Source organism: Bison bison, unplaced genomic scaffold (assembly GCF_000754665.1).
Source record: "Bison bison bison isolate TAMUID 2011002044 unplaced genomic scaffold, Bison_UMD1.0 scf7180017864529, whole genome shotgun sequence".
NCBI lineage: Eukaryota > Metazoa > Chordata > Mammalia > Artiodactyla > Bovidae > Bison > Bison bison.
In genome coordinates this window covers 2,869,007-2,880,678 of record NW_011495079.1, presented here as the reverse complement: position 1 = coordinate 2,880,678, position 11,672 = coordinate 2,869,007, and the positions used below count along the sequence as shown (strand labels likewise).

Below are 11,672 nucleotides of genomic sequence, written 5' to 3'. Positions count from 1 at the left end.
TTTTTTTGGGCTCCAAAATCACTGCAGATGGTGATTGCAGCCATGAAATTAAAAGATGCTTACTCCTTGGAAGGAAAGTTATGACCAACCTAGATAGCATATTGAAAAGCAGAGATATTACTTTACCAACAAAGGTCCGTCTAGGAGAAGGCAATGGCACCTCACTCCAGTACTCTTACCTGGAAAATCCCATGGACAGAGGAGCCTGGTAGGCTGCAGTCCATGGGGTCACTAGGAGTCAGACACAACCGAGCGAGTTCACTTTCACTTTTCACTTTCATGTATTGGAAAAGGAAATGGCAACCCACTCCAGTGTTCTTGCCTGGAGAATCCCAGAGACTGGGGAGCCTGGTGGGCTGCTGTCTATGCGGTCGCACAGAGTTGGACACAACTGAAGCGACTTAGCAGCAGCAGCAGCAGTCAAGACTATGGTTTCTCCAGTGGTCATGTATGGATATGAGCATTGGACTATAAAGAAAGCTGAGTGCCAAAGAATTGGTGCTTTTGAACTGTGGTGATGGAGAAGACTCTTGAGAGTCCCTTGGACTGCAAGGAGATCCAACCAGTCCATCCTAAAGATCAGTCCTGGGTGTTCATTGGAAGGACTGATGCTGAAGCTGAAACTCCAATGCTTTGGCCACCTCATGTGAAGAGTTGACTCACTGGGAAAGACCCTGTTGCTGGGAGGGATTGGGGGCAGGAGGAGAAGGGGACGACAGAGGATGAGATGGCTGGATGGCATCACTGACTTGATGGACATGAGTCTGGGTGAACTCCGGGAGTTGGTGATGGACGGAGAGGCCTGGCGTGCTGTGATCCATGGTGTCGCAAAGTCGGACACAACTTAGCGACTGAACTGAACTGATGTCAAAAAGTATACTGCCTGCGTTTTCTTCTAGGAATTTTGTGGTTTCAGAACTTACATTTAGATCTTTTTATAAAATAAATCCATTTTGAATTTATTTCTATGTACAGCATAAAATATTCTAATTTCAATCTTTTACATCTAGCTATCTAGTTTTCCCAACACTGCTTGTTAAAGAGACTGTCATTTCCTCATTGTATATTGTTGCCCCCTTTGTAGTAGATTAATTGACCATATGTGCACAGGTTAATTTCTGGGCTCTGTTCTATTGCATTGATTTATGTGTCTTTTTTCATGCCATACCACACTGTTTTGATTACTGCAGCTTTGTAGTATAGTCTGAAGTCAGGACGTTTGGTACTTCCAACTTTGTTCTTTTTTCTTAAGTTTGCTCTGGCTCTTCAGGATTTTTTTGTGGCCCATACACATTTTAGGATTATGTGTTCTAGTTCTGTAAAAAAATAAAAAAAAAATGTCATGGTGTTTTGATAGAGATTGCATTGAATCTGTAGGTTGCTTTGAGTAGTATGGACATTTTAACAATATTAATTCTCCCAATTCATGAACACAGGGTATCTTTCCATTTCTTTGCATCATCTCCAGTTTCCAACACAGTTGTATTTTGATGGCATCTGTCATACAGACTGTTATTTGCTGATTATTTAATAGCATTTTCAATAAAAAGTAATAGCAGAAGGAAAGAAAAATTGGAAAATCTAGTCATAGGTTTTAATTTTTTTAGTTGAAGTGTTAGAGGTATAGGGAAGGAGCTACAGATGGTGGAAGATGAGGGAGCTTTACATCACCCTTGGCAAGACTATGTGAGAGAATTTGGTGCTAAAACTCTGAAGGAATAGAAAACTATTGAGAGTAGAAAGGGAAAGAAATAGGATATGACTGTTCCTTTCTTCTCCTCCAGAGAATCTTCCCAACCCAGGGATCAAACCTGGGTCTCCTGCATTGCAGGCTGATTCTTTACTGTCTGAGCCACAGGGAAGTCCTATGTAGACATATATATTTAGGTGGATGGATGATAGGTAGGTAGGTGGGTGGATGGATGGATGGATATGTGGATAATATGCAGGAATACATACATACCCATGTTTTTAAAAATATTTTCCATCTACTGGATTGAGAGCCCTAGAGGACTGAATAATTTTCTTTTTTGTTGCTCTCAAATTGCATAACGTGGTGATTATGTGAAAGATATCCAATAAATGTTTGTCAAATAAGATTATTATTGTCTGCTTAATATCACACTTCAAAAACATTAAAGATCACTTAGCTAGAAGAAGAGGCAAGGCAAGAATAAAAATTTCATGATTGTCTCCTCCAGAGGTCCTTCCATCCACCACACCATTTCAAACACAGATTATTTCAGCCCAAGAAATGAGAGAGAAAATGTCATGGTCAAAATGTAAATGCAAGTTCAAACAAGGATTTCTGGAATTGTGGGAGTTGAAGTTGAATGACACACAGGCGTGCTTGCCTTGATGCTCTCAAGTGTTGGAAAGTGTTTAGAAATCATTACCAGGGAGGGGGAAAAGCTTTCACATTTAATTGCAATTTTAGTTCTGCAGAAGAGAAAAGAGCTGATAAACTTCCATCTCAGCTTCCATTCTGGGCATTCAGAGCACTTGGAGTGTTTTGGAAGAGGTCCCTCTGAAGGTAGATGCGCTCTCTAGACTTGCATGGGAGCTGCTGTCCTTAGGTGGCAAACGTTTTGCAAAGGATAGAGGGGAATAGTCTACTTTCTAAAATGGAATGGGGGTTCCACATGCAGGGCTGTACTGTTTCATCCAAAATATTATTTAAATAAAATTAAAATAAAAAATCCCTTCCTAAATAAAAACCCAGAAATAAGAAAGATGCAGTCCCGCGGTGAAAACTACAATCGCCTGTGAGCCAGCACTGCCGCCTGTGTAATCACTGGAGGATTCCAGCTACATGTGTTATTTCATGTCTGTCAGCTAAATCTGAACTCCAAAGTATAACAAATGCAAAATGTGACACTGAGGAACATTATGTAGGTTTGTGATTTTCCCTGGAGGGTGCGGTCCAGCAGGCAAAAAACGGATTGAGATTTCATGTGGAACATGGAGACAGACTGTCACTGCATGACTCTCCTCCGTGACTCACATGCATTCCTGCAGCTTTCTTTGGTGTTTTTCATATTGTGTCTATGCAAACATGGCAACAAAAATGGAAGTTGAAGGATGATAGCATTTTTTTAAAACACATGGAATATTTGCTCTCCTGAAAAGGAGCACAGACTAAATTTCCAACAGCGAGGAGAGTAGTTAATGAATTATGACATAACTTCTCTAAAAACCCAGTGTGGTAATAAGGAGTTACTTTAAATTCCTACCAAGAGTTGTATACTTAGGAAAGTTCTTTAGGCTTAATATTAAGTGAAAAACATTAAAGTGAAAATTGTACTTAGTTATGACCACCACAAAGCATAATCATGGGGACAAAATGAAAGGAAATATAGCTAAACACTAAGAGCCTAGAATAATCTGTCCTCTTGTTTGTTTCTCTGTATTTCCTGTCTCTATAACAGGAAAGCAGTATTGTTCTTATAATCAAAACCTTGTTTAATTTTTAAATAGCAGATAAAGGAAAAAAGCATATTTAATTTATATCACAGTAAACTTAACATGTTTAATTTATATCACATTAAATTTTTAAAGGAAAAAAAAGTCTGGGTACCCTGACTTCCAACTTGCTGTGACATATATTCTGATGTGAGCTATTCAGTGTGAGGGTAATGTCATGATATTGCCTAGCAGAAATCCCACAGCTAAACCCAGAAATGTAAATGACAGTGACATAATATTATAGCATTGTCACTCAGCACAGTTACTCTCCTATTGTTGGAGTGTGCCAGCTGGTTTCTGACGTTTTCCTCTTCAGTCGCTATTGGAGAAGATTCCTGGAGGCAGCCACTGCTCTGATGAATGAAAACCAATATGCAGACCTGTGTTGTTTAAACAACATTCCTTCCCTTCGACCCACATTTCTCATGAGAGTTATAATGAAAACCAAACCAAGCATTCACTTTAACTTTTCACCTGTTGGAACTCAGCAGCTGGAACCACATTCTTATCTTCATGTGTATTATAATTTATTCTTAGTTAATGGTTTGCGTGCATGCTTACTTGTGTACTCAGTCATGTCTGACTCTTGTGACCCCATGGACCATAACCCGCCGGACTCCTCCGTCTGTGGGATTCTCCAGGCAAGAATACTGGAGTGGGTAGCCATTCCTTTCTCCAGGAGATCTTCCCGACCCACGGACTGAACCTGGGTCTCCCTCATTGCAGCCGGATTCTTTACCGCCACCAGGAAATCCAGTTAATAGTTTGGTGATATAGTATTTATACCCAGTTTCTCTGAGTTTCCTCTTTGAGTCTGCCAAATAATTTGTGACAGAAACCCACTATTGTTTTTTGAGCTGAGCAGAATTGGCTCAATATCTTCGAGTAACTAAATCCTCAGTATATTACCATTAGTCTAACTTTTACTCCAATAGGGTTTCTTCCTTTTACATGCAGTTAACTTTTCACCCGGAGAAGGCAATGGCAGCCCCCTCCAGTACTCTTGCCTGGAAAATCCCATGGACGGAGGAGCCTGGTGGGCTACAGTCCATGGGGTCGCTAAGAGTCGACACGACTGAGCGACTTCTCTTTCACTTTTCACATTCATGCGTTGGAGAAGGAGATGGCAACCCACTCCAGTGTTCTTGCCTGGAGAATCCCAGGGACGGGGGAGCCTGGTGGGCTGCCGTGTATGGGGTCGCACAGAGTCGGACACGACTGAAGTGACTTAGCAGCAGCAGCAACTTGTCAACCAAGTAGTGATGAAATCCATACAGAACTCTGTACTAACACAGTAATCATTGCTCTGACTCTTTGAAAACTGAAGGTTTACAGGCTGACTGGTTGTGAGTTACGGTGCCTAGGGTGGCACAATTTTACTATCTCCCTATCTGCTTATAATGACAATCACTGAAGGCAAACCCAACTGCCTTTGGACTTGACTTTTCCATAATAACTGTCTTTCTTTAGAATAGTCTCTCTGTTATTGTCTTGCCAATTGGATTTCTTATTGTCAGCTTTGGAGTTTTGAAGCCAAATGTCTGCCTTCCCTACCTGTCAAATATTAGTCAACTTGGATTGAATCTTGGGTCGACGAGGACTTCTTGTCCTTTGGTATATACGCATTTTACAAGGAATTCTGTAAGATATGTGTCTGAGCTCTTTCGATCTGAAGCTTTAACCCTGCTACGAGCCTTGTTCAAAATTGAAGCTGTATTATTTTAATGTTTTCAGATGATCGAGACCCAGTATAAATGTTTTGAACATGATAACTCAAAGAAAAAAAAAAAGCACCAGCTTAAGAACCATTATAATGTTAACCAGTAGTATGTGTGTGTGCTGAGTCATGTCCAACTCCACAACCCTATGGACTGAAGCCCATCAGGCTCCTCAGTCCATGGAATTCTCCAGGCAAGAAATACAGGAGTGGGTTGCCATTTCCTACTCAGGGGATCTTCCTGACCCAGGGATTGAACCTGTGTCTCCTGCAGTGGTAAGTGGATTCTTTACCACTGAGCCGCCTGGGAAGCCCAAACAATAGTATAACTAAGGCCAAATACTACAGAGGTTGACAGCAACAAGAAGAGCCTGCGGTGAGTGGTAAAGAGCAGGTTCATAATCAGGTGCATATTCCAGCCACGATATCCATTAGCAGTGAGACACTTGACATATAACAGTATTTCTAAATCTCAGGTTTGGCGTCTCTAAAACGGGAATGATACTGTTATTGTAAGAATTCAAGGAGATATTTGCACATATATAAATGCGCCTGGCACAGTTCCTGGCACAACTGGAACATAGCAGATGTTCAGTAAATGTAATCATCAGTATCTCCTGTAACATGTGATCATTTCTAATAAGGAAGGGGAGTTACCCAGACATTGTTGACACAAATCACATTCTGTGTTAACTAGTTCATTCTAGCTGCCTATATGTCTGTCTCCCTTTTGGGGGTAGTTCTCTGGGGGAGGCAGCAGCAGAGTGTGGAGGAGGACCTCCAGTGTGGAGGAGGACCTCAGTTTACCTCTTGTTGGAGATTAAATGGTGGGATGGAAGAATAGGATACTTTCCTTTAGATTAGCTCTGGTACTAAACTAATAGCTAGAAACTAGACCCATTCCTACCAGAGCATGTCGCTTCCATGAGGACTTTTCTGAGGTTAACCACATCTCTTCCTGCAAGGCATCACCGTATTCGTTTGACATGATTAACTTCATGAAAGTGACCAACCAAGTCCCTGTTTCGCCGGGTCAGATTTCCATGTATCCTTAGAGACTGTTAGCGGAAATGAGCACCCTGTGAAGGTTGCATCTTGTATGTTCAGGGCACTGTGCTGATTGTTTTCAGTTTCACTCTATCTTTCCAACGGCACTTGAGACAGGGCATTAACCTCCTCATTTTATAGGCAAGAGAACTGGAAACAGAAGAGTCAGGTAACTTGCCCAAAATTGAGTTGTCGGTGAGTAAATCAAAAGCAGCAATGGAGGTTATACCCACTCAGTTTTACCACACTTGTTATTTAGTGTCAGTTATTTCTCAAAATAATTTGGAATGTTTTTATTGCTTTAAGAACATTTCTTAGCAGGGATTCAGGGGTCTGCGATAGCACCATCACCATCATGTTCAATTCCCTACTGACAGAAAGGCAGAGAGGATTTTGTGGGAGAAATTTATATTTAATAGAAGCTTTAGCCAAGTAGTTGAGAATAAGAATAAAAGGGAATGAGAAAATGTAGTGGTTTTTAGACTTGCAAATACACTTGAAAAGGTTAATGTTGTATTTTTCAGAAATGGAGGCTTTCTTTGATCTTAATGTTTAAAAAACAAGGAACAATGCAAGGGCATTTCTCTGGATTGTATGAACAGTATTGTCTGCAAGTAATCAGCCCTGGGACTGCATTTATTTAGCATATTTATAAATCATCTGAAAGAAGGAGTATATGGTGAAATTCCAGAGTTGCAAAAACTACTAAGTTCCTCCAGGTAGTGAAATGCCAAGCTGGCTAATATGAATATAGAAAGATAACACAATCTTACATGAATGGGCAGAAGGATGGCAGATGGGCTTCTGCATGGACAACTGTAAGATAAGGAATGTAGGCGCAATCATTCAAACCATCCTTCCAAATTAAAGGGCTTTCAACTATCAGCTCTGACCGAATTAAGAAGTTTTACAGTCAGTGTATATTTTTGTGCCTCGTTATTCCTACTGCAGCTGTATGGCCAGCCAAAAATCAAGAGTGCTTAGAAAAGGCATTTTTAAAGGGGCATTAAAAGCAGGAAATGGTATCCTGCTTAAATGCAATGCCAAAGTTTACCTATACCTGGATTATTGTGAGTAATTTGTTCAGCAGACCTGAAGCAGTTGAAATAAGAGAGGAGACAGTACAGAGAGAGTGGCGTAAAGGGACTGCTTTGTGAAAAGAGAGCTGCTTTATGAAAACAACCTGCCAAGATGAGGATTTATCAGTCTGGGGGAGATGAAGGTTTATAAAATCAGAGGGAGGTGTTGCATGTAGACAGACCTTGATTAACATTCACCATCCCCACCCTTGACAGACATGGGTCAGAGAGTGAGTATAAAAAGGAATTGAACAAATTTACGGTTAACAAAGGGGAAATGCAGTGGGAGAGGGATAAATTAGGAGGTTGGGATTAACATATACATATTACTATGTATAAAATAGATAACCAACAAGGGCTCCCTGTAAAGCACGTGCTCATGTGCGCTCAGTCGAATCTGACTTTTTGCAACCCCATAGACTGTAGTCCACCAAGCTCCTCTGCCTATGGAATTTTCCAGGCAAGAAATACTGGAATGGGTTGCCGTTTCCTACTCTGGGGAACTTCCCAACCCAGGGATTAAACCTACATCTCCTGCTCTCCTGCGTTGGTAGGCAGATTCTTTACCTCTGCGCCACCTGGGAAGCTCTTACTTACTGTGTATAGCATATGCACAGTATTTACACTCAGTTGTGTCCGACCCATTGATTATACAATCCATGGAATTCTCCAGGCCAGAATACTGGAGTGGGTAGCCTTTCCGTGCTCCAGGGGATCTTCCCAACCTAGGGATAGAACCCAGGTCTCCCGCATTGCAGGTGGATTCTTTTACCAGCTGAGCCACAAGGGAAGCCCCAGAATACTGGAGTGGATAGCCTATCCCTTCTCCAGCAGATCTTCCTGACCCAGGAATCGAACTAGGGTCTCATGCGTTGCAGGTGGATTCTTTACCAAGGGAACTCAATACAATATTCTGTAATAGCCTGTATGGGGAAAGGGTTTGAAGAAGAAGGGATATATGTATAACTGAATCACTTTGCTGAACACTTGAAATTAACACAACATTGTCAATCAACTGTATTCCAATATAAATAAAAATTTTAAAATATTTTAAAATTTAATTTAAAAGTAAAAAGAATAGAGGATCATGCTAACTTAAAATCAATTTAGGCAGAGAGGCCAATAGGCTAACTGACAAATAGAGTAGCACAGAATGAGTGCCAGGAAATACCCCCCTCAACCCTGTAAAATTTGAAGAGAATTTTTTTAAAAATCATTTTCACAATGGGTCATATATTTTTGAACTAGTTATCCAACAAGAATTGTTCTATTCTAGTACCGTATGTGTGTAGGAAAGAGGTGAACATATTCTTATAAATGGTTTATAATTTGTTGTTTTTAAAAAGTCAGTGATATTTGGAGATATGCCGAAACTTTGCTGTTTGCCTTAGAGTAAAACAAGTTTTGGAGTTAGGCAAACCATATTAAAATCCCAGAGCCACCATATATTGGCTCTTTGGTAGGCTACTTCACCATTCTGAACCTCAGTCTCCTCTTCTGTAAATCAAGGAGAGCACCTTCCCATTACGAATGTTGTGATGAAGGAAAGAGAGTAATGTGTAAGGCTCTGGGAAGGGCTGGGGACTGAGGCTCTCTGCAAGCCTTGGTTTCCTATGTCATCTCTTTTGCACTTTGCCCTTTGCAGTATGCTGTCAGACTCAAAAGTCCCATCCTGGGGAGACCCTGGTCAGCAGTACTTGATTCTATTCCTACTTTGTACTTTTATCTGCCTTAATATTCATTCTTCCATATTCATTGAGCTTCCGTTATTTCAAACATTGTTGGGGAAATAATGATGATAAAGACGTACCTGCTCTCTGAACACTTACCTGGGCGGATGTTTTTTTGAGAGCTTCCCTGGTAGCTCAGCTGGTAAAGAATCTGCCTGCAATGTGGGAGACCTTGGTATGATTCCTGGGTCAGGAAGACCCCCTGGAGAAGGGATAGACTACCCACTCCAGTATTCTTGGGCTTCCCTGGTGGCTCAGATAGTAAAGAATCCACCTGCAATGCAGATTTGATCCTTGGGTTGGGAAGATCCCCTGGAGGAGGGCATGGAAACCCACTCCAATATTCTTGCCTGTAGAATCCCCATGGACAGAAGAGCCTGGAGAGCTACAGTCCATGGGGTCACAAACAGTCGGACATGACTAAGCAACTAAGCACAGGCAAGGCTATCTTATCTGGGTGAGTGTTAGTGTCAATTGTTCAGTCGTGTCCGACTCTTTGCAACCCCATGGACTGGACTGTAGTCCGCCAGGCTTTTCTGTCCATAGGAATTCTCCAGGCAAGAATACTGGAGTGCATAGCCGTTCCCTTCTCCAGGGAATCTTCCTGACCCAGAGGTTGGACCCAGGCCTCCTGCATTGCAGGCAAATTCTTTACTTCCTGAGCCACCAGAGAAGCAGCCTGTGGGGAGGGCTACACAAACACCAACCCAGCAAATAAAGTTATTTCAGAGAATGCTATGAAGAGGTTCACAGGGTGGAGCATGATGGGGCTGAGGACTCGATTCTTTTAGCAAGGAGGAGGGACGGGCCTCGGCGAGGAAACCACACTGAAGTAGCGTCCAAATGGATGAGAAAGCATCATTTAAAAATTGCAGGAGAGGCGGTGGGTCGGGGTGCCGGGGGAGCATTCTAGGAAGATGGAGAAACGAGTAGAGACCCCAAGGCCAGAATGAGTGTGACTGTTCAAGGAACAGAGAAGGCCAGAGGGAGAGAGGCAGGGACCAGAGAGAGACAGAGCAGCCAGCCCCGTTGGGCCTCGAGGCCGGGTCAAGACTCGGGATTTGCTCTAAGAGCTGTAGGAAGCTAGTGGAGGGATGAGACCTGACTCAGACTTGGAGAGGTCTTGTGGCTGCCGGGTGGCGAGCTGGACCCGCAGGCAGCCTGCCTGACGGAAGCCCTGCCCCTGCTCCTCCTCTGCCTCACCGCCCCGGTCCTCTCTCTGTGGCCTCGCGGGGACACACGGATCTCACGCCTCATCTCTCCCGGTGCAGAGGTAATTGTGCACAAATCTCTCCCCTCCTGCATCTTATAGGACAAGTAAAAATCATTTTTCTCAAGTGAAGTATTTAATCCAAATATATATGTCGTTTCAGGTTTTAAAAATCAATTTGATTGGCCACAGGAAACGTATCTTGGCATCTCTGGGAGACAGGCTGCACGACGACCCACCACAGAAGCCCCCTCGGTCCATCACCCTCAGGGTAAGTACCCCGCGTGCTTGTTCCGTCCTCCACTCATATCCTCAAAAACTGTGTTGTGCAGTAAGATAGGAATGACTGAAGCAGGGGGTCAGAAAGTACAGGCTGTTTTCCAGGTAGCTTACCTTATCTGTATAAAAAGCTTTCTTGCCTTTGATAGCATTTTCTAAGACAAGGTTTGTTTTTCTCGATTGGTTAAATGTGTGTTTTTGAGATTTAGATAAACATCTGAAAAACCATCACCTTTAAAAAACCTCTCTGCTGCCCCCCATCCCACACTCCCCTCAACACAGAGAGGAAATGAATTTTCTGTCAAACTCCTCAAACCCACAGAAAGAAAATCAATGAGGACCAGAGTTAAGTTAAAGATCGATTTAAAATTAACCTTAGGGTCTTCTGTTTTTTAAGAAATGAATTGTTTGGTTTTTACCCACTTCAAAAATTAAGAATAGAGAATCTAGGACTTCAGTAAACTATTTCAGCTATATTTTAGAATTAAGGGGTAGAAAAACTAGAGAGAAACCATAGGAGGAAGAGAGAAATAAAGTGGAAGGGAAGGAAGGCAAGAAAGAGCAGAGGGAAAGAGACAAAGAGAGAGAAGATTCCAGGGAGAATGGTCCCAGGAAGGAGTAACCAGCAGTCTCTGGTGTTTATCAGGCCCATAGGAACTTTTCAAAAATTCACCATAAAGCTGGGGTCTCCATGACCAGTTGGAGAGTTCCAACTCTCTTCTCTTTATTGAGCCCTGTACTTGCTTGCTTCTGATTCCTTTTCTGCAAGTGTCAGAAAGGGTGGCGATAATAAACGAACACAAAGGTGGCACTTGGATGTAACTGCCAGCAATAAAATGCCACTGAATGTTTCTTATCAGTGGACTTCAGCAAACAGCATAACTACTGTCAGGATAGCAGAGGATCAGGCAGGAGAGGAGCTGTTAAGATTTTGAGGCTGATTCCATTTTAAAGGAGAAGAAAATACACAAAGACTTCAGGAAAAGCGAGCGAATTGGCTCCAGGAGGGAGCCATGAGGAAAATTGATGTCTAGGGGAATTGGGATATATGGGTTGTTTGGAAGCTGGTTGAGTAGTGACAATATATATATAAAAAAAAAAAAGGACCTATTTTTCTCCCTCAATAGAAGAAGCCTCAGATAAAT

At 42.2% G+C, this 11,672-nt stretch overlaps 1 protein-coding gene across 7 annotated transcripts in view; it reads left to right on the top strand.

Annotated features, from left to right (window-relative positions):
* ANKS1B (ankyrin repeat and sterile alpha motif domain containing 1B) overlaps positions 1-11,672 on the top strand; it is a 1,164,394-nt gene that overhangs the window by 1,053,838 nt on the left and 98,884 nt on the right. For all 7 annotated transcript variants that reach the window (XM_010831587.1, XM_010831586.1, XM_010831585.1 and 4 more), the window contains one exon: positions 10,412-10,519. In XM_010831587.1, the coding sequence (XP_010829889.1) occupies positions 10,412-10,519 (108 nt within the window). The remainder of the gene's footprint in view (positions 1-10,411; positions 10,520-11,672) is intronic.